At 46.3% G+C, this 21,981-nt stretch overlaps 3 protein-coding genes across 3 annotated transcripts; all 3 read left to right on the forward strand.

The window, feature by feature from the left end:
- Nucleotides 1-4,346: 4,346 nt before the first annotated feature.
- On the forward strand, nt 4,347-5,833 carry LOC119270299. Its single transcript, XM_037552296.1, has one exon. It carries the CDS (start codon nt 4,388-4,390, stop codon nt 5,615-5,617), a length of 1,230 nt encoding a protein of 409 aa, XP_037408193.1. The 5' UTR covers nt 4,347-4,387; the 3' UTR covers nt 5,618-5,833.
- A 4,535-nt stretch (nt 5,834-10,368) lies between these two features.
- LOC119270301 lies at nt 10,369-11,808 on the forward strand. Its single transcript, XM_037552297.1, has one exon. The coding sequence runs from the start codon at nt 10,432-10,434 to the stop codon at nt 11,629-11,631; it is 1,200 nt and encodes a 399-aa protein (XP_037408194.1). The 5' UTR covers nt 10,369-10,431; the 3' UTR covers nt 11,632-11,808.
- Nucleotides 11,809-11,937: 129 nt separating this feature from the next.
- Nucleotides 11,938-17,080, forward strand: LOC119270302 (putative glutaredoxin-C2). The gene is made up of 2 exons (XM_037552298.1): nt 11,938-13,134; nt 15,601-17,080. The coding sequence occupies exon 2, from the start codon at nt 16,521-16,523 to the stop codon at nt 16,833-16,835; it is 315 nt and encodes a 104-aa protein (XP_037408195.1). The 5' UTR covers nt 11,938-13,134; nt 15,601-16,520; the 3' UTR covers nt 16,836-17,080.
- The last annotated feature ends 4,901 nt before the right edge of the window (nt 17,081-21,981 follow it).

The following is a 21,981-nucleotide window of genomic DNA, read 5'->3' on the forward strand; positions in this document are numbered from 1 at the left end:
AAGGACCGGGCGTAGCCACACTTGGTTCAACTAAAGTTGGAGAGACAGTTGCCCGCAAGCCACCTATGTGCAAAGCACGTCGGGGGAACCGGTCTCGCGTAAGCGTACGCGTAATGTTGGTTCGGGTCGTCTCGTCCAACAATACCGCCGAACCAAAGTATGACATGCTGGTAGGCAGTATGACTTATATCGCCCACAACTCACTTGTGTTCTACTCATGCAAATAACATCAAACCATAAAACCAGGCTCGGATGCCACTGTTGGGGAACGTAGTAATTTCAAAAAATTTCCTACGCACACGCAAGATCATGGTGATGCATAGCAACGAGAGGGAAGAGTGTTGTCTACGTACCCACGCAGACCGACTGCGGAAGCGTTGACGCAACGTAGAGGAAGTAGTCATACGTCTTCCCGATCCGACCGATCCAAGCACCGTTACTCCGGCACCTCCGAGTTCTTAGCACACATACAGCTCAATGACAATCCCCGGGCTCCGATCCAGCAAAGCGTCGGGGAAGAGTTCCGTTAGCACTACGGCGTGGTGACAATCTTGATGTTCTACCGTCGCAGGGCTTCGCCTAAGCACCGCTACAATATGATCGAGGTGGAATATGGTGGCAGGGGGCACCGCACACGGCTAAGGAACGATCTCAAGGATCAACTTGTGTGTCTAGAGGTGCCCTCCTGCCACCGTATATAAAGGAGCCAAGGGGAAGGGGGCGGCCGGCCAGGAGGAGGGCGCAGGAGGAGTCCTACTCCTACCGGGAGTAGGACCCCCCCCCCCCCCAATCCTAGTTGGAATAGGATTCCCCGAGGGGGAAGAGAGAGAGGGGGGCCGGCCACCTCTCCTTGTCCTAATAGGACTAGGGGAGGGGGGAGGCGCGCAGCCCACCTTGGGCTGCCCCTTTCTCCTTTCCACTAAAGCCCACTAAGGCCCATATGGCTCCCGGGGGGTTCCGGTAACCTCCCGGTACTCCGGTAAAATCCCGATTTCACCCGGAACACTTCCGATATCCAAACATAGGCTTCCAATATATCAATATTTATGTCTCGACCATTTCGAGACTCCTCGTCATGTCCGTGATCACATCCGGGACTCCAAACTAACTTCGGTACATCAAAAATGCATAAACTCATAATAACTGTCATCGTAACGTTAAGCATGCGGACCCTATGGTTCGAGAATAATGCAGACATGACTGAGACACATCTCCGGTCAATAACCAATAGCGGGACCTGGATGCCCATATTGGCTCCTACATATTCTACGAAGATCTTTATCGGTCAGACCGCACAACAACATACGTTGTTCCCTTTGTCATCGGTATGTTACTTGCCCGAGATTCGATCGTCGGTATCCAATACGTAGTTCAATCTCGTTACCGGCAAGTCTCTTTACTCGTTCTGTAATACATCATCTCTCAATTAACTCATTGGCTGCAATGCTTACAAGGCTTATGTGATGTGCATTACCGAGAGGGCCTAGAGATACCTCTCCGACAATCGGAGTGACAAATCCTAATCTCGAAATACGCCAACCCAACATCTACCATTGGAGACACCTGTAGAGCTCCTTTATAATCACCCAGTTATGTTGTGACGTTTGGTAGCACACAAAGTGTTCCTCCGGCAAACGGGAGTTGCATAATCTCATAGTCATAGGAACATGTATAAGTCATGAAGAAAGCAATAGCAACATCCTAAACGATCGGGTGCTAAGCTAATGGAATGGGTCATGTCAATCAGATCATTCAACTAATGATGTGACCTCGTTAATCAAATAACAACTCTTTGTTCATGGTTAGGAAACATAATCATCTTTGATTAACGAGCTAGTTAAGTAGAGGCATACTAGTGACACTCTGTTTGTCTATGTATTCACACATGTATTATGTTTCTGGTTAATACAATTCTAGCATGAATAATAAACATTTATCATGATATAAGGAAATAAATAATAACTTTATTATTGCCTCTAGGGCATATTTCCTTCAATAACACCTTAAGACACAAAATCAACCAAAACCCTAATGTCACCTAGATACTCCAATGTCACCTCAAGTATCTGTGGGCATGATTATACGATATGCATCACACAATCTCAGATTCATCTATTCAACCAACACATAGGACCTCAAAGAGTGCCCCAAAGTTCCTATCGGAGAATCACGACGAAAACGTGTGCCAACCCCTATGCATAGGTTCATGGGCGGAACCCGCAAGTTGATCACCAAAACATACATCAAGTGAATCACGTGGTATCCCATTGTCACCACAGATACGCACGGCAAGACATACATCAAGTGTTCTCAAATCTTTAAAGACTCAATCCAATAAGATTACTTCAAAGGGGAAACTCAATTCATTACAAGAGAGAAGATGGGGAGGAGAAACATAAGATCCAACTATAATAGCAAAGCTCGTGATACATCAAGATCGTATCACCTCAAGAACACGAGAGAGAGAGAGAGAGAGAGATAAAACACATAGCTACTGGTACATACCCTCAGCCCCGAGGGAGAACTACTCCCTCCTCGTCATGGAGAGCACCGGGATGATGAAGATGGCCACCGGAGAAGGATTCCCCCCTCCGGCAGGGTGCTGGAACGGGTCTAGATTGGTTTTCGGTGGCTACGGAGGCTTCTGGCGGAGGAACTCCTGATCTATTCTGCTCTCCGATGTTTTTAGGGTATATGGAGATATATAGGCGGAAGAAGTACGTCAGGGGGCCACGAGGGGCCCACGAGGGTGGAGGGCGCGCCCAGGGGGGTGGGCGCGCCCCCTGCCTCGTGGCCTCCTTGCAGATCCCCTGACGTGCACTCCAAGTCTTCTGGGCTTCTTTCCTTCCAAAAATGAGTTTCGTGAAGTTTCAGGTCAATTGGACTCCGTTTGATTTTCCTTTTCTTCGAAATCCTAAAATAGGGTAAAAACAGAAACTGGCACTGGGTTCTGGGTTAATAGGTTAGTCCCAAAAATGATATAAAAGTGTATAATAAAGCCCATAAATATTCAAGACAGTACATAATATAGCATGAAGCAATCAAAAATTATAGATACGTTGAAGACATATCAAACACCTATTGGAAAAACTGAGAACAATGAGCATCTACAGGAGAGATGTGGAAATCTGTTGTGAGTTTGCAAAGATAGGCTGTTTTTGGGGTGCAGATGCAAATGTACCAAGGGACACCTGTAAATGATAAGTGAGTTGATCATGTCCCTTGCAAGTAGATTGAACATACCACACAATTTAAGAGCAGTGTATCATGTGATGAGCGGTATCACTGAATATTTTCCCTCGGAAATTGCTTAGGAGGTAAATAGACGAACGGGTATCAACGAAATAATTATGGATCCCTTCATATTAATAATCTCACCTCCCCCCTCCTAAATTTAACGGAGGTGGCCCCCTCCTCCCCTTTAGGCTTTGTTTGGTTTCACGCGATCCCTCGAGGATCCTCGTCAAAAACCAGGGTGTCCAGCCCACAGGGCAAGTCGGCCCGTGTAAGACCACCAGAGCATTTGGTTGCCCACTGGAATTCTGCATCACGATCCACGTTGTTTTCACGGAAAGGTTTTCCATGTCTCGAGGGGTTGGGGAGGAAAGCCTCGGCTCGCCCACCCTCACCACGCAACGCCTGCTGATTTCTCCGCCTAGTGACATGTTGCTTCCTACGCCTTCCTCCAGCGACAACCCTCTGTTGTGGCCGTCATCCTCCCCGTTCTCCCAAGATTCGATCAGCCTCAGATCTCATGTCCCGTCCAGCAACGATGAACGTCTTCCTACTCCTTCGACCAAGGTAGCCTCTCCTCCTCCCTCCTTCCCTGTGTCCAAATAGCAACATAGCATTTTCCATGGTTTTACAAGGATCTCACGGAAGCAGGGAGATCCCCACTTGGGGGTTTATTGCCCAGCCTTTTCCATCCACAACAACCAAATGAGCCTTTAATCTCCATTAGAAACTGTCACATACCAAGGCCGCGATTGGATTGAGTGTAATTTAATACAGGTGTATAATTTTACAAGTGTATCTTACCAGATTTTCGGCCGGAAACAATAAGACGTCTAGGGGCGTGTATCCTTTACCTTTACTGATGTATCTAAAGAAAACACGATAATTCAAGCGCGGCCTAAATTGCGTAGAAACCGTAAAATGGGATCTGTTGCTGTAGCATTACTTGGAGGAAATCCCTTGAGACCTTGTTCTTGTTTCACTCTTTTTTTTAATCAAATAAAATATGATTTGGCAGTTCTCGTGCTAACAAAAAAAAAACAGTTTTGACTAGTGGTATTTTGCTACTCCCCCGTCGTATTCTGCTCGCTCCCACGGTCCCACCGAAACCCCCTCCCCCAGAAAAATTCCCCAAATTTGTCCGGCCAAAATCATGGACGGAGATCGACGGACGCCGGCGGCCGCGGCCGCGGCCGCATCGGCGGCATCGGTCCTTGACGACGACAACCTCCTCCGCGAGATCCTCCTCTGCGTCGCCTTCCCCACCAGCCTCGTCAACGCCGCCCTCGTCTGCAAGCGGTGGCTCCTCCACGCCTCCAGCCCGGCCTTCCTCCGCCGCTTCCGCGAGCGCAACCCGCCCCGCCTCCTCGGCGCCTGCGTCGGCTACCCCGGCAGGTATCGTTTTGTGCCTCTCCCGCGGCAGCCCCCGGAGCTCGCCGCCCCCATACGCCGCGCGACCTCCTGCTGCGACGCCGCCTTCGCCCGCAGATGCCCGCGAATCAAGCACTGCCGGAGCGGCCGCCTCATCATCGAGGTCTTCCGCGACGGCAGCTTCAATCACCCCCTTGTGGTGCCGGTTCTCGCCGGGGAGTCTTCAACCGTCCTCCCACCAACCCTGCTGTCCCACGCCCACCGTAACTACTGGGAGAGGCGCACTCAATTCACTGAGATGTTCCTACCCGAGGATGGGGGCCGCGACGGCATCACCTTGGTGAATCTGTGGAAGGACCGGCAAAAAGTGTATGCGGAGGTGTGCATCCTCAGATCTGGCCGATGGTGCGTCCCTGACATGGAGTCAGAGATAGAGCCCCCAGATGGCACAGTCTTCCTTGAAATGCTACCACCCGTCCATGGCAAAGTCTTCATGGTGACCAACTCTGGGCACACCGTGGGTCTAGATTTGGCCGCGGGGAGCCTTTTCACCCTTGAGCTACCAGCTGGAGTGCGGAGCAACTATATGCTCTCATGTGCAGAGGATTCAGGGATCTATCTTGTCAGCGCAGACGGGTTTCAGCTCAGTGTGTGGCTCCATCGGATGTCGGGCGATGACAATGGTGCAGGCTGGCTGCTGCTGGACACATTTTGTGTCCGTGAGGGTCAGGCATGCACACCCCGTGCAGAGGACAGTTGGGTTCCTCCTCGCAATGTTTGTCTTGATGTTGTTGCGGTCGGGGACAATGCCGACTTTGTGTTCTTGGATCATCCAGCAAGTGGCACCCTCTTTTATGTTCATCTGAGGAGCAGGGTGGTTGAGAAGGTCTGCCAGAGGGGGGCAGATGAATGTGGATATAAACGTGTGGATGCTGGTCACGTACGTGTATCTCCTGTTATGATGATCTGGCCGCCTATCTTCCCAGCGCAGAACGTGGGTCATGAGGAATGACCCCCCTGTGGTTGATCGTTGTACTATCTAAACTGAGTATGAGTTCTGTAATATAGAGGTATGTACTTTGAGTTATTTCTCTTCCTAGAACAGCAGATACTGCAGTCATGTAAGTTGGGTCTTAAGAACCTATGTTCATTTCAGTAATTTGTATATTGCAATATATCCTGCAAGACTGCACTGATCTTCTAAGCTGACAGTAGTTTGTATAAGATATTCCATATATGAGGACTTTCTGGTAATGATTGGTTGCGTAGAAGAACTTTAAATGGTGGCCAAATAAAAACGACAAGCAGCAACTGGAAGAGAAATAACTGAAAATACAGCTCTTTTCAAGGAAGTTTCTTTTGTGTTCTCGGCAACGGTGGCTTAGACGGTAAGACAAGGTATGAATGTGCTGTGATGTCCATTTTTATTCACATTAAAACTGACTTCTGTTTCCATTTTTTTTATGTCTACAAAGCTATAATCCACTCACCATCACTAGTTCACTGCTATGATAGATGCCATTGAATGAAGTTTTATCCCAATGTCATGCAGAAAAAAAAGTGATTTGTGTTGTCCACAAACTCCACAACAATGGTATTCCTTGTTACACACGCACAAATGGCAAAAACAGTAAATTAGAGTGCATCCAATCCTAGCTTGTCAGGAACCTGCTGAATCAATAACTAAAGCATTGATTTGATTAATACCACCATCCATTTTTCTATGTATGGTACTACTAACTAAAGTTCAGCCTAACTGAAGCATCATTACAAGAAATATGAAAGATCAGCCAGGGTCCTGACCATAGCTAACTGTATGATTTTGCCTCCTCCCAAAAGCAAAGATTACAGGAGGTGCTAGAGTTCATTAGATGGAGTTTCATCCCAAATTCGCAATGGCATCCAGAAAAGGAAAATGTGAGGCATCATGTCCACAACTCCACACAATTGGTATTCCTTCTCACGCACAAATGGCAAAAAGCAAGGAATTAGAGTTTATCTAAACCTACCTTATCTGGAACCTGATGAATCATCAGCTGAAGCATTGATTCAGTTGATACCACCAAAGTTCAGTCTATCTCAAATCTTGATTCTTCCCACCATTTTTCTATGTACGATACTAACAACGCAAGTTCAGTCTGTCTCGAATCTTGATTCTTCTTCATCTTTGCTTATTCGAGACACTATTAAAAAAACATCAAAGATCAGCCACTGCCCTGGCCATAGCTAACTCTATGATTTTGGCCCCTCCCAAAAGGTGGTAGCTAGAACTAAGTTTTCTTGCCATGTCTCGTTTGGTACAATGACAAAATCACCATAGGAACAGTGCCGTTTATATAACGAAACTCCATTAAAGAAAAAGGTACATGCTGAACTCAAGATTTTCTCGTTTGGTCTTTACAATCTTCAGTGATTGGTTGGTTGCTTAACTAAAACCTGGTCTAGAAAGGATAAAAGAACAGTCAAACAGTCAAGGAATTTCAAACAGTCAAACCGAGATCTCTCCCTTTATGATGATCTGGCCGCCTGTGTTCCAGGCACGGAATGTAGGGCATGATCAAGAGGAATGATCCTCTCTGTGTTTGATCTTTGTAATATCATCACTGCGTATGACTTCTGTAATAGGAAGGCATGTTGCTGATGAGGTAATGGAAATTGATGAGAGAAAAAATTATCTGGATGGGTTTGATTGCATCTCCTCTGACTAATGTATGTTGTTTCACTCTGTTTAATTCCACTCCCTAGTTTGAAACGTGTTTTGCATGCATCGAATTTGTCATGACTGTCGAACAATGTGTTTTTCCTGGTTCGCGGTATAGTTCAGGGATGGTATTATTCGGTTTTTCCTTTTTTTATTTTTCTTTTGCTTTTTAAAATGCGTGTTTTTTAAGAATATCGTGTTTTGTAAAATTGATGAACTTTTTTTAAAAATGATTTTTTCAGATTTGATGACCTTTTTTCAAATTCGATGATATTTTCCAAAATGGATGAACTTTTTTCAGATTACATGAACGTTTTTCAAATTCAATGTTTTTTTCAGATTACATGAACTTTCAAATTCGATGAACTTTTTCTTCAAGATCGATGATTTTTTTTCAAATTTGATGAAGTTTTTTTAGTCCGGTGAACTTTTTTCAAAATTGATGAACTTTTCCAATATTGGTTAACTTTTTTTAAATTCAATGAACTTTTTTTCAATTTGATGAAAGGTTTTCAATTTTGATGAACTTTTTTTCAAAATTGATGAACTTTTTCCCAAATTTATGAACTTTTTTTCTAAAACATATGAACACTTTTGAATCCATGTTTTGATTTTCAGCATCCAAATTTGTTACCTACATTTATTCTTTACTTCGGAAAATAAAGTTATATCCCAGAAATATTATTTCAGTTCTTTCATTTACAAAGACCATTTTCTACAAAACCGTGCTTCCAAAAGAAATTTTTGGAATAGAATCAATCAATCCAATAGCTGACACTAGTTAGCAAAAGAGTTCTCCAAAAAGAAAACAGCGAACCAACCAGTTACTCGCTAAGGAGCCACACATGACGTCCTAAAGAAAGGCGGATTAAGGAGGCACACATGGCGTCCTAAAGAAAGGCCTATAACGAGCGAGCTTCTCGCTAACCTTCAGGCACGCGAAAGAAACAGCGAACGAACCAGCGGTGATGGGCCGAATGAAATCAGCCCACAGAAGATCGCTGTAGGCGCCACGTCTCCCAACGCGGGGAGAGCAACTAGTTAACGAGTGCTCCTTTGGAAGCCTCGCAATGATCAGCGTCACTTGGCGCGCTTTCAGTCATTCGTCACGTATCGCGCTTTGGGCGCTCCCTTTGGATTTTGTTTTTTTTTTCTAATATTTCCGCACGCATTTCGGCTTTTTAACAGTCTTTTTTTGTTTTTTCGACGTTTTGGATTTCCGCCTGTCCTCCTTAGCTCTTCGATCAAATTTTATTTTCAAAAAAGCGTGAAAAAACGCATTTTTTTCTCTTTTTTCTTTAGCGGGAGTCACGGTCCGTGCCTCTCGGAAACAAAAAAACGTGTTTTTTTTCACGAGAGTCACGGTTTTGCTTTCGCGGGAGGCAAGGTTGTGCTTTAGCGATAATCACGGCCGTGTCTCTCGGAAACGAAAAAAATGCATTTTCTGTTTTTTTTCTTTTGGGAGAGTCATGGTTTTGCTTCAGCGAGAGGCATGATTGTGCTTTCACGAGAGTCACAACCGTTCCTTCAGGAAACGGAAAAAACACATTTTTTTCTTTTCTTTCGCGAGAGTCACGTTTTGCTTCTGTGAGAGGCACGGTTGTTCTCTCGCGAGAGTCACGGCCGTGCCTCCTCGGAAACGGAAAAATATGTGTTTTCTCTCTTTTTTTTCTTCTGCAAGAGTCACGGTTTTGCTTTCGCGAGAGGCATGGTTATGATTTCGTGAGAGGCATGGGCGTGCCTCTTTCGAAAAGGGAAAAAACCCGTGCTCACGGTTCGGTTTTTCATTCGATTATTTTCGTGAAAAAAAGTTCATCAAAACCTATCAACATCGGACCTAGTTTTGACGATCTCGACATGAGGAATCCAACGGTGAAAATGGTTCGAGATTTGGATGCACGGTTTAAAAGGTAAAACGTTTTGAATAAGCGGATCTACGAAAAAGAGAAAAACTCAAAGGTTACGACAAGTGGCACATATGCAACGTGCCACTTGACGCAATCTGGGGAGGTTGGGGTGATCTTTATAACGAGTACTCCTCAACTAGTGATTTCGCCCAACTAACACCTACATCATTCAATAGAAGCTCCCATTTAAAGGACCCACGCTTTCATTAGCTAGGGGTGCCCCTAGCACGAACCCAATTTTCATAACATGTATAATAAAATTGTCATCAAGTTGAAAAAATGGATCCATACTAGTTATGTAAACTTAAAAATGCCAGAATTTAAGAAAACATAGAAGAAACCTTGGCAAAAAAAGTTTCAACATAAGGATATCCATGTTTATATAAACAATTTTTCCATGGTCCAAAGCAATTAGTTTGCCATGGTTTAAATTCATAAAGTTTGCCATGTTCCAAACATATAAAATTTGCCATGATTTGAAGTAGGGATTTGCCATGATCCAAATAATGATTTTTTCCATGGTTTGATTTTTTATTTTTATTTGCATTCGATAAAAAATCAATTTGCCATGTTGAAAAATAAAAAAGTTCCATGATCCGAGGTATGGATTTTCCATTGTCCAAAAAAATGTTATTGGTTAAAAAGGCAAATTTGTGATGGTCTAACCTACATCTTTTCCATAGGCAAACAGTAACTTTTTCACATTTGAAAATATGAATATGCCTCCGCCTCCCCCCGCCTCCCCTAGCCGCGCGCATCACGGTTGGATCTACAAAACCATTTGGGAACCGACGGGAGTCACTGGTGCTACCGCCGCATGCCCTCGTTGTGCCTGGGTGGCGTCGTTGTGAGTTGGTGGGTGGGGACGAGAAGAAGACAAGGTGAGGGGAATAAACGAGTGGGCGACCGAGTGAGGGGAAGATGCGAAGGATTCTGAAATGTCGCTGACAACGAGGCACAAAAATTTACTCCGTGGTTTATATTAATAATTCAACGATAGGAAGCACGTTAATGACGAGATTTTAAAATTTTGACGTCAGATTTTTATGGATTCCATTATTTGATGATTTTAATAAGTTTAAAACATAATAATTTTGTGTAGAAACGAAGGAAGGAAAAGGAAGGAAACGATCGATTCAGCTGGCCTATCCATTCTGCTCCTCTCCCACCGAAACCCTCCCCTCCGGAAAATCCCCCAAACTTTGGTTGGCCAAAATCATGGACGGAGATCGACGGACGCCGGCGGCCGCGCCCGCATCGGTGCTTGACGACGACGACCTCCTCCGCGAGATCCTCCTCCGCCTCGGCTTCCCCACCTGCCTCGTCCACGCGGCCCTCGTCTCCAAGCGGTGGCTCCACCACGCCTCCGACCCGGCCTTCCTCCGCCGCTTCCGCGACCGCAACCCGCCCCGCCTCCTCGGGATCTGCCTCTGCTTCTCCGGCCGGTACCGGTTCGTGCCGTTCCCGCCGCAGCCCCCGGAGCTCGCCGCTCCCATTCGCCGGGCGACCTCCTCCTGCGCCGCCGCCTTCGCCCGCAGAATCCTGCCAATCAAGCACTGCCGGAACGGCCGCCTCATCATAGAGTTCTTCGACGACGACAGATGCGATTACTCCCTCGCTCCGCTGCTCGCCGGGGAGCCCGCAGCCGTCCTCCCGACGACCCCGCTACCCCACCTTGACTGGGACACCACTCAAGGTAGATTGGTTGAGATGTTCCTGCCCGAGGATGGGGGCCGCAACGGCATCACCTTGCTGTATCTCTGGGCGGTCCGGCGAAAAGTCTACGCCGAGTTGTACGTTCTGGGATCCGGCGGATGGGGCGTCCCAGCCACCGCAATGACAGAGATAGAGCTCTCGTTTGACACAGAATTCCTTGAAATTCTACCACCCATCCATGGCAAGGTCTTCGTGCTCACCGACTCTGGGTATGCCCTGGGTTTAGATTTGGCAGCGGCGAGCTTCTTCACCCTTGAGCTCCCAGTTGGAGTGCGCCACAATTACAAGCTCTCATGTGCGGAGGATTCCGGGCTCTATCTTGTCAGTGCAGATGGGTTTCAGCTCAGTGTGTGGCTCCATCCGATGTCGGGCGACGGCAATGGTGCTGGCTGGCTGCTGGTGGACACATTTTGTGTCCGTGAGGCTGAGGCTTGTGCACGTCTTGTAAGGGACCGTTGGATCCCTCCCGGTAATTACCTTGATGTTGCTGCGGTCGGGGACAATGCCGACTTTGTGTTCTTGGATCATACAGCAAGTGGCACTCTCTTTTATGTTCATCTGAGGAGCAGGGTAGTTGAGAAAGTCCATAAGAGGGTGCCAGAAAAATGTTATGTACCTCACCAAATGGCTCTCTCTCCCATTGTGATGATCTGGCCGCCTGTTTTCCCTGCACGAGAGGTAGGACATGATCAAGAGGAATGACCCCCTGTGTTTGATCTTTGTAATATCTTCACCGGGTATGACTTCTGTAATAGAGAGGTATGTTTCTGACTGTGGTAATGGAAATTGATGAAAAATCAAAATTATGCTGATGGGCTTGGTTGCATCTCGTCTGACTAATGTAATGTATGCTATTTCACCGTGATGTTCCTCTCCTTAGTTTGGAATGTGTTTGCAATGTGTTGAAACAATGTGTGCAAGTCTATCTGCTATTTACCCAGAACTAAAATATAGTAGACTCTTTAAATGTAATGGTTACCAATGTGATTAACAGATACAAAGATTAGTCGATTCAAATGTGTAGAGTTTGTGTCACCAGCTCATAGTCGTAATCTTGTAGGTTGGATCATAAGAACCTTTTTTCATCTCAATAAATAAAAACTAAGAGTAGTGCATTGCAAGAGACCAAGCTGAACTGCATTGAATCTTCTAAACTTGATTGCAGTGTATATAACATATTTGTTGTGTGAAGAGTCGGTAACTAAGATTTTTCTGGTAATGATCAGTAGTGCAGAAAAACTTTGAAAGATGACCATGTAAAAATGACAAGCATCAACTGGAAGAGAAATACCTGAAAGTACAACTCGTGGCAAGCTTCGTTTCTGTTACGGACAGGGATGGCTCAAACGATAAGATAAGTTACGCATGTGTTGTGCTGTACATTATTATTTGCATTAAACCTGACTTCTGTTTTCCAATTTTTATGTCCACAAAGCTATAATCCACCCATCATCACTAGTTCACTACTATTAGTTCTAAGGAAAAATTTGATAGACTTCATTAGATGAAGTTTTCTCCCAATGGCGCCCATAAAAAATGGGATGGATATCTCTCCCATTATGATGATCTGGCTGCCTATCTTCCTGGCACGGAACATAGGGCATTATCAAGAGGAATGACCCCCCTGTGTTTGATCTTTGTAATATCTTCACTGGGTACAACTTCTGTAATAGAATGTATTCTATTTCACTGTGTTTAATTGCTCTCTTTGGTTTGAAACGTGTTTGTGCATAGAATTTGTCATGGCTGTTGAAACAATGTATGCAGCTCTATGCTATTTGCACAATACAAGATATAGTAGATTCTTGCATTTACTGGTTGCCAACTTGATTAACAGATACTGAGCTTAGCAATGCAAATGTGTAGAGTTTATGTCAGACTCACAACCATATAACACTGGGTGTTGCAGTCATGTAAGATTGATCTTAATAACCTCTGTCATTTATGTTAAAAGGAAATTGAAGTCTACAGAAGTGTATTGTTAGATATCCACCCGAACTGCACTGAATCTTCCAAGATTGACCACAGCGTGTATAAGATATTGCCGAAATGAAGACGTACGGTAATGAAGATTTTATCATAGTGATCAGTAGTGTAAAAACAAAACCTTGGAAGACAAGCAAGTAGAAATGAGGAGCAGCAACTGGAACAGAAATGACTGAAAGTACAACTTTTGGCAAGGAAGCTTCATTTGTGTTCTGGAAGGTGAGCATGTTGAATGTTAGTTGTGATATCCATCTGCCACATTAGAACTTGTTTATTTCTCCGATTTCTTTTTCCAATCCATCCATCATCACTAGTTCACTACTAGAAGTTATAGGCGAGATCGTTAGGTGTGATCTGGAGCTAGTTCTCTACTTAATTTTGTGCTATCCATTAGACAAAGGGGTTTTAGGTGTGATGCATGATTTCGACATCTCCACACTATTGATATTCCTTCTCACGCACAAATGGGAAAAACAGGCTATTAGAGTGTATCTAAACCTAGCTTATCAGGAACCTCTGGAATCATCAGCTGAAGCATTGATTCAATTGATGCAACCAAAGTTCAGCCTATCTTGAATCTTTTGATTCTTCACACCATTTTTCTATGTATGATTCTAACAACAAAAGTCCAACCTGTTCCGAATCTTGATTCTTCTTCATCTTACTTATTCGAGACACTATTCAAAAATATCAAGGATCAGCCACTCTCCTGGTCATAGCAAACTGTAATTGGCCCCTACCAAAAGAAAAGATAAAAAAAGTGTTAGCTAGAATAGAACCTTTAGACAGAGAACAAATATTCTTCCTGATTAGCCACATCTCATAGCGATTCCCTTGCACCTCAATTAAGCATGCAATCCTGCGCCGACCACTCCCGCCTCTTTACCGGATGCAGCTAGTCATCTACAAATAAGCATCATTTCATCGGCGGCAGGCTTGTCGGCACCACCGACCAGGTCATGACGCTGCACGTCGGCGGCCAGCTCATGCCGCTGCTCCGCCAGGCTGGCGCCCTCTGGCTCTGAAGATCTATGACAGCAGTGGCTGATGCGTGTGTGCAGTTATGTGTGATCGCAGCCTCGAAGTTGAGCTAAGCTAGTGATCATGTAGCGCATCTAGTGCATCTACATAATTTTGGAAAGGTCATTATCAAACATATTAACAGTCATGATTTTTCAGTTTGACCTCTTGTTGTCATATGACAGATGCAATGGATGCTTTGTGATGAGCATCCTGAGCAATACTAAAGGAGCTTATGCTTATCTTATCTTGTCGTTGCTTAATTTAGCCTACTGTTGTGCTAAGACCTTGAGAGAATCCACGGTATATATAATGCTCCTCAGTAAATGGAGAATATAGTGTCATATCGTACATGTTCTTCTTGGAGCTATATAATGGTAGTAGATAATAGGAGGTAGATGCACTAATTCAGGGAGGTTAGTATGTTGAGGTAGATGCACTGGTCCAGTGAGCTCGGTATGGTACGAGCCAAAAAGAAGGATCTACCTAGGCTGCATTTGGCTTATGGAATTGCAGCTTGTTTGGCCAAAAAATGTTTTTCTACTCTTAGCCTTAGGTGAATGCTGTCGATGGCGGGAGGTAGGGCACTCCATGGGCCAGGGTGTCCTCCATTTCGCTTTTCAAACCCCATGGAAACTCCGAATACATGCGTCATCCTAAGTACAGGCACATCGATTTACTATTATTTGTGTAACCCCTTATTTTGTATACTTTTGTTGCTAATTTCCGTCGCAGATTAACAAATTAGTACTGTAGATTGCAATGCCATTCAGTAACCTTAAACTGAGTGGGTTTAGATAGTAGTTGATATAAAGGTCTAAAAGATATGGTAGGTCAAGATTAACCTTCTAATTCTATACGTTCTTTTCGGCAATCTCATACCTATCACGGAGAAATTAAGAGATATGTCAAGGCTTCTGTAACAAAGTGAAAAGGCGTTTTTCACTATCAAGTTTGCGCACTAGCTAGTTTGACTGTGTAATGTAATCCTGGTATCCATGCATAAGATTGGCGGTCTTTTTTGGGAAGTTTTTACCCGTATTTGTTGAAAGCATATCCCTCATGACATAGCTTATCATCACATCCTGAATAGGAAGGTATGTTGCTGATGAGGTAATGAAAATTGATGAGAAATCAAAATTAACTGGGTGGGTTTGATTGGACCTCCTCTGATTAATGTATGTTGCTGACGAGGTAATGGAAATTGATGAGAAATCAAAATTATCTGTATGGGTTTGATTGGATCTCCTCTGATTGATGTATGTTATTTCACTGTGTTTAATTCCTCTCCTTGGTTTGAAACATGTTTGCATGCATAGAATTTGTAATGCCTGTCAAAATAATGTGTGCAACTGTATCTGCTATTTGCCTTGCCCAATATTCAAAATATAGTAGACTCTTGCATGTACTGGCTACCAACTTGATTAGCAGATACTGAGCTCAGCAATGCAAATGTGTAGAGTTCATGTCACAGACTCACATCCGTAGAACACTAGGTGTTGTAGTCATTTATTTAAGATTGATGTTAATAACCTTTGTCATTTCATTAAAAGAATGTTAAGTTTGCAGAAGTGTATTTGGAGATATCCATCAGAACTATACTGAATCTTCTAAGCTTGACTGCAGTGTGTATAGACTTGGCAGTAATGAAGAATTTTTTTTTAGCCAAAACAGGAGCTCTGCTTTTGCGTTGAAGATAAGGAATTTATCGTAGTGTAATAGAAATGAGGAGCAGCAACTGGAACAGAAATGACCGAAAGTACAACTTGTGGCAACGGAGCTTCATTTGTGTTCTGGAAGGGATGGCTCAGACGATACAACAAAGGTGAGCATGTTGAATGTTAGTTGTGATATCCATCTTCCACATTAAAACTTATTTATTTTTTCCAAGAAACTTTGCCCAATCCGTCCACCATCACTATTTCACAAGTAGTTCTAGCTAGGAGAGATCGTTACGTGTGATCTGGAACTAGTTCTCTACTTAATTTTCTGGTATTCCTTCTCACGCACAAATGGCAAAAAACAAGGAATTAGAGTGTATCTATCCTAGCTTATCAGGAACCTGTTGAATCATCAGCTGAAGCATTGATTCAATTGATATCACCAAAGTTTAGCCTCTCTTGAATCTTGATTCTCCACACATTTTTTTCTATATATGATACTAACAACAAAAGTTCAGTCTGTCTTGAATCTTGATTCTTCTTTAAAAATATCAAAGATCAGCCACTCTCCTGGACATAGCTAACTGTATGATTTTGGCCCCTCCCAATTCCCAAAAGCAAAGATTAGAAAAGGTGGTGGCTAGAATAGAACCTTTAGACAGAGAACATATATTCTACCCGATTAGCCACATCTCATAGCGATTCCCTTGCACCTCAGTTAAGCGTGCAATCCTGCGCCGACCACTCCATCCTCTTTACCCGCCGCGGTCATCTATAAATAAGCACCGTTGGGTCATCTCCATCATCCAACTCCAAGAACACAACAGCCTAGAGCAAGCTCAAGTGAAGTGAGCTGATCAGATCGACCAATCACAAATCCCCAAGAACAGCCTACTAGCTACCCACCAATTCGCTCGATCAGCAATGGCAGACAGAGTGACGAAGCTGGCGTCGCAGCGGGCGGTGGTGATCTTTGGGGCGAGCAACTGCTTCATGTGCCACACGGTGAAGACGCTCTTCACAGAGCTGGGCGTGAGCTGGACGGTGCACGAGCTGGACAAGGACCCCCGCGGGAAGGACGTCGAGAGGGCGCTCGTCGGCATGGTCGGACGGAGCCCGCCCGTGCCAGCCGTCTTCATCGGCGGCAGGCTTGTCGGCACCACCGACCAGGTCATGACGCTGCACGTCGGCGGCCAGCTCGTGCCGCTCCTCCGCCAGGCCGGCGCCCTGTGGCTTTGAAGAGTCATGGACAGGGACAGCAGTGGCTGATGCGTGCGTGCAGTGATGTGTGATCGCAGCCTTGAAATTGAGCTAAGATAGTGACCATGTAGTGCGTGCTCTGCAGTGCAGCTACATAATTTTGGAAAGGTCATCAAACATATTAACGGTTATGACCTTTCAGTTGTACCTCTTGTTGTCATGAAAAGAGTAGAAAGGATGCTTTGTAAGAGATGAGCATCCTGAGCAATATTGAAAGAGCTTATGCCTATTATCTTGTTGCCGTTGCTTAACTAATTTGATGCTTTGCTTAATCTGGCTGGCTGTTGTGCTAAGGCCGTAAGAGAATCCACGGTATATATAATGCTCCTCGGTGAATGGAGAATATAGTGTCATATCTGCTGGAATTATTGGAATTTTATTAGACAGTTGTACCTCTCGGTGTGCATCGAGACGTTAGACAGCAGGCCTTCAAATCCCTGCCTCTCTACAGGAGAGAGGCAATAAGGTTTTTAGAGAGCCCTCTAGCGCAACTGTTGAATCTTCCCTTTTCGTGGCAGAGAACGATGGCTTTTTCCCCAACTTGGATTACCTTCTCGGCGATATGACGAACGGTGCACCAACATCTTCTTCCATCGCAGCGTACGTTTTCTCTATTTTGTTAGGTTTGCATCCGGTTTAATTCGATTATCATCTCTATTATGATTACTCCCTCCATTTTTGTATACAAGGCCACAAACCCATATTACAGGTACCAAGGTAGAAATTAATGGTCACTTAAGTCAATGTTGCAAACTAGTCTTTTCTCCTCGTTTGACGTGTTAATTAATGTGTATTTTTCTCTCCAACACACAACAAGACAACGCTCTCACTCCTCATTGCTTGATTAATTCAGTGTATTCAAACCAACCTTCTCATCCCGGTATGCATGCATGGGGTATTAATATTCTCGGTTGATAGTATGAGGCAAACCTCATCAATTTTATCTCGATTGGTGTTAGTGGCCTTATATAGTTGCAAATTGTAATTTTGATAGTGGCCTTGTATACAAAAATGGAGGGAGTATCACGTTTTATTACCTACCGTCTTTTGGTCTTTCTGGATCAAATTTAACGGAAAATTGCTCAAATATTCAATAATATTGCTCACACTTATCTCGGGGCTATAGTACATGGATAGCTTGGGGTAGATGCGCTGATACATAGAGGGGAGATCTCGGTGCGTTGAGAACTTGAGATAGACGCACTGGTTCAGTCAGGGTGTGTTTGATTGCCGTGCGCTACAGTACCCGCATTGTATACATTTCCCTACCCAACCTGGCTATGCAAATGCAGCCTTAAATGCATCATTTGCATGTTGTTTGGTTGCCTGCATGCCTTTTTGCCTGCATGGGCAGAACCACACTGCCTGGTGTTTGGTTGCCTGCATGTTAATGGACAAATTCAAAGCATGGTGTTTGGTTGTATGTAACACCTGGTGTGTGGTAACCTCTTTGGCTAGTTGGTGAGGTTACCAACACACTTCGGCACAACCATGTAGCACACATCATAAGCAGAGCAGAGTATAAACAAAGGATCAACTACTTAAGAGCATATTCAGATAAGCAGTACCACACTTCATAACAGTTCTGCTCATAATCCATAAACATAAACAATTCAAAGCAGACTCGATAGTACTCAGGGAGGCCCCGGCCCTACTCCTTGGCGGCGAAGGCTTCGTCGTGCTTTCCGCACTTGTTAACGACCTCAATGACATCGTCGTCCAAGATGATGACCTTGAGGGTGTCGAGAGTGAGGAGCTTGAACGTCACCATGTAGCTGATCTTGATCTGATGAACGGTTGCGTAGGTGGCCCAACCCTGATCCAGGGTCACCCTGGCGTTCATCAGCTTCACCGTCACCTTTCAGGAGCAGCCGGTGTTGTTCCTGAGCTTGAACTCCGTCGGCACCGCGACGAAGTGCTTGGTGAAGTCCAGGGGCATGGGGATGCACTGAAGCTTCGGTGCAAGGATGACCTTGCAGGAGTGAGTTGGGCCATCCTCCTGATGGTAGTGGCCGTAGTTGCGGCGCTTGTTGCTGGGGGGCTTCTCCATGCCCTCGTCGTCGCCACCCTCAGGCGTCTTCTGGTCTTCCTCGGCGGTGGGGGGCAGCACAACCTTGTCGGGCATTGGGTGAAGGGGCTGCTTGCCCTTGTTGTCAACGGCCAGGAGCACCTCCGTGCCCATCTCATTGCTCTCCTTGATCTGCACACAATTCATGGAGTCAAGCAGAGCACAGAGTTCATGGCTTATTGAAGAGCATGTAGTTAAAACGGCATGACTGTCACTCTTCTCCTCCTCTCCCTATATTTACTCACCCTGCCCACCACTACTTACCCACCCCCTCTCTTCTCTCACTGTCAACCTTCCTCCTCCCCATCGCCATGAGCTCTAGCTCCAGCTCCAATGCCAACCCCTTCCCTTGGGGTCTTGGCTGGAGGGCCTTCTTCCTCGGGTGGTCGGCTGGTGACAGTACCAAGTTCGAGAACACCATGGATGTGTGCTTGAACTTCGACTCCATGCCTGTCATGCAGAACGAATCTAATGAAGTGCTCATGAAGGCCACTAAAGAAGAGCTAAAGACGTTGATTCCTGACCCAGCGAAGGGCGCGATGGCAGTTGACATCATTCATTGAGCCATTAATCAGGCCGTCTCCGATGACGCTAAACAAAGGAAGAAGTGGTGCAAGTACAAGAACTACTGGGCTCCTAATGACCGTCGTGTCGCAGTGTACTGGGAGACGGCTATCGCGCCGCCGGCGGTCATCAGTGGGGAGCCTAAAGAGGAGGGAGAAGCGGTGCAGATACCAGCGAGGGCGCCGGAGCCAGGCCGTCGTACCTGGCAGATCGACCTTGACTCCGCCGAGGACGACGACGATGACCCGCCGGCCCGCACGGCGATGAAGAAGATGAAGGCCAGCGGCTCGACCAGCCGCTCCGCACGCCGATGATGGCCGCTGCGGTCAGCCGGTGTCCGTTGTGTACCCCCTATCCCCCAATCCCCTTCTGCATTCCGATCTTGCATCTATGAACTCGTATGAACTGGTATGAACTAGTATGAACTACCCATATGCTTATCTACCTCTATTCCCCATTCCCCTTCGTCGTGGATCGAATCTATCGCCGGATCGAACAGGAAAAAGTTCTGCATGTCGAACAGAGAGAAGTGCTTACCGCCATTGCCGTGCGCCAACTGCTGATCCGCTCGCCGGTGATGGAGTCCGGTGGTCTTCTTGCTCTGCTTCGATCCGCCGTCACCGGTGAGAGTAGGGAAGAGTGGGGAGAGGGGGCGGTGAGGCTAATAACTGCCGGCGCTTTGGGAAGCAACGCGGCTTCTCGAGCATGGCCGCGCACGTGCAGCCGCCGCCACCCACGTGCACCGCTCGGGCCTGGCCCTGAAGAAACTGCCGATTCGTGCGTTCCCAGGGAGCTAGGCCCAGGAGTGCTTTAAGGTTTGTGCCATGCGGGCCGCACAGTAAAGGCGGGCAACCAAACGGGCGACTTCCTTCCCGCGCGGGCCAGGTTGGGCCTAATGCGGGCAACCAAACACGCCCTCAGTGACGGTGCCAGGAACTGGCCAAGGCCTAGGCTGTCTCGAGCAACCTTCATTACTGTAGCACAATAGCTACAATAAATGCTAAAACCAAGGAGGGACTTGGGCATTACGCCCCATGCCACGGGTCGGGCTCCTGAGGCCCATCTCCGTCGGTGGTGGCCACAGGAACTGGCAAGGGCCAGGCAGCCCCAGGCAACCTTCGTTTACTGCAGTGTTATAACTACAATAAATGCTACAGTCAAGGAACGACTTGGGCCTCATGCCCTAGGCCACAGCCCGGGCTGCCTGGGGCCTGTCTCCGCCCGTTGGGTTCAGTGAGCTGATGTTACATATCATCCTCATGCATGAGAACACATTTCAAATCAAGACAAAATTGATGTTGAGCTCAAGGCCCTCCAAGTTCAATTTGCATTACCAAACTTTGGTGCTTAGTTAACTAAGTCTCTAAAGAGCAAAACAGAGTCGAGAAAAGGGTAGGCAAAAGCTAGGGCAGAGCAACAACAATGAAAAGGAGTTGGCCCAACAAGGTGGGTCAGGGGATCCTACTTTTGCCATTTCATCTGAAAAATCAAAGTAGGTGATAGTAGTAGGCTTTTCAGTTTGCAATAAGGAGAGGACATCTCCAACTCGGACCCCTAAAACCAATATGGTATTTATCCGTGGACGCCTGGGACCGGTCATCCAACCATGCCCGCATATAGAATTTGAACAAACTAGACGATTGCCATGTAAACATGACGAAATTAACTCAATTTTAGACATGATTTACATAACAAACGATGTTTCGTCTTTCAATTAAAACCTAAAAAACACATAAGCTACCTTGTAGTGTATGGTGACCTCGTACGCGTGGCCGGCCTGGTCGGCGGCACGTCCATAACTGTCTGTGTCGTTGTCGTTGTTGTTGTCGACGAAGTGGTCCTTCCAACAGTGGAAGGGCGTGGGGGAGCGGCGACCCTGCCCGGTCGCCGCCTGGCACTTGTGGAGTAGTTGTCCTACTTCCTCTTGCGCCGTGCAGAGGGTGCCGCGGCCAACGCTGACCCTGGCTGGGGAGCCTTGCCCTTACCCATCTCGCCGATAGCAGCGACGTCAATCTCACTGAAAGACCACTCCTCGCCGTACTTGGTGAGCTCCCCGTCGAGGTGGCGTAGTCGTCACATAACCATCTTCATGGTGGTTAGCGACCGACCGCGTGCCCAGGCCTCCGTGAGGTCAGCGTCTGAGCGGACCCAGGTTGACGATTCGTTGGACTTGGTGAATGCCGAGTGGTGCACCGCTCCTGCCTAACTGCCCTCTCCTTAGCCGACACGACGCTCCGCGGCGACGAGCAACCGCCACCATCATGGCCATCGAGGTAGTGGAGGAGGCCCTCGTGCACCTTTGTGATCGCCGATGACACCTCCTCCTTGATGGCCTTCCTGCGCCACATGCGGCGTTGCGGCGACACTGACCGATCGATGTGGACCTACCCGCTATGCACCGGCAACGCCGACACGTCCTTCACGTGATGTTCGATTTGGAAGCCGCCTTAATGCGGCACAACGACTAAAGTAACCTTTTCGGTCTCCGCGCTG

This window comes from Triticum dicoccoides, chromosome 3A (genome assembly GCF_002162155.2).
Source record: "Triticum dicoccoides isolate Atlit2015 ecotype Zavitan chromosome 3A, WEW_v2.0, whole genome shotgun sequence".
NCBI lineage: Eukaryota > Viridiplantae > Streptophyta > Magnoliopsida > Poales > Poaceae > Triticum > Triticum dicoccoides.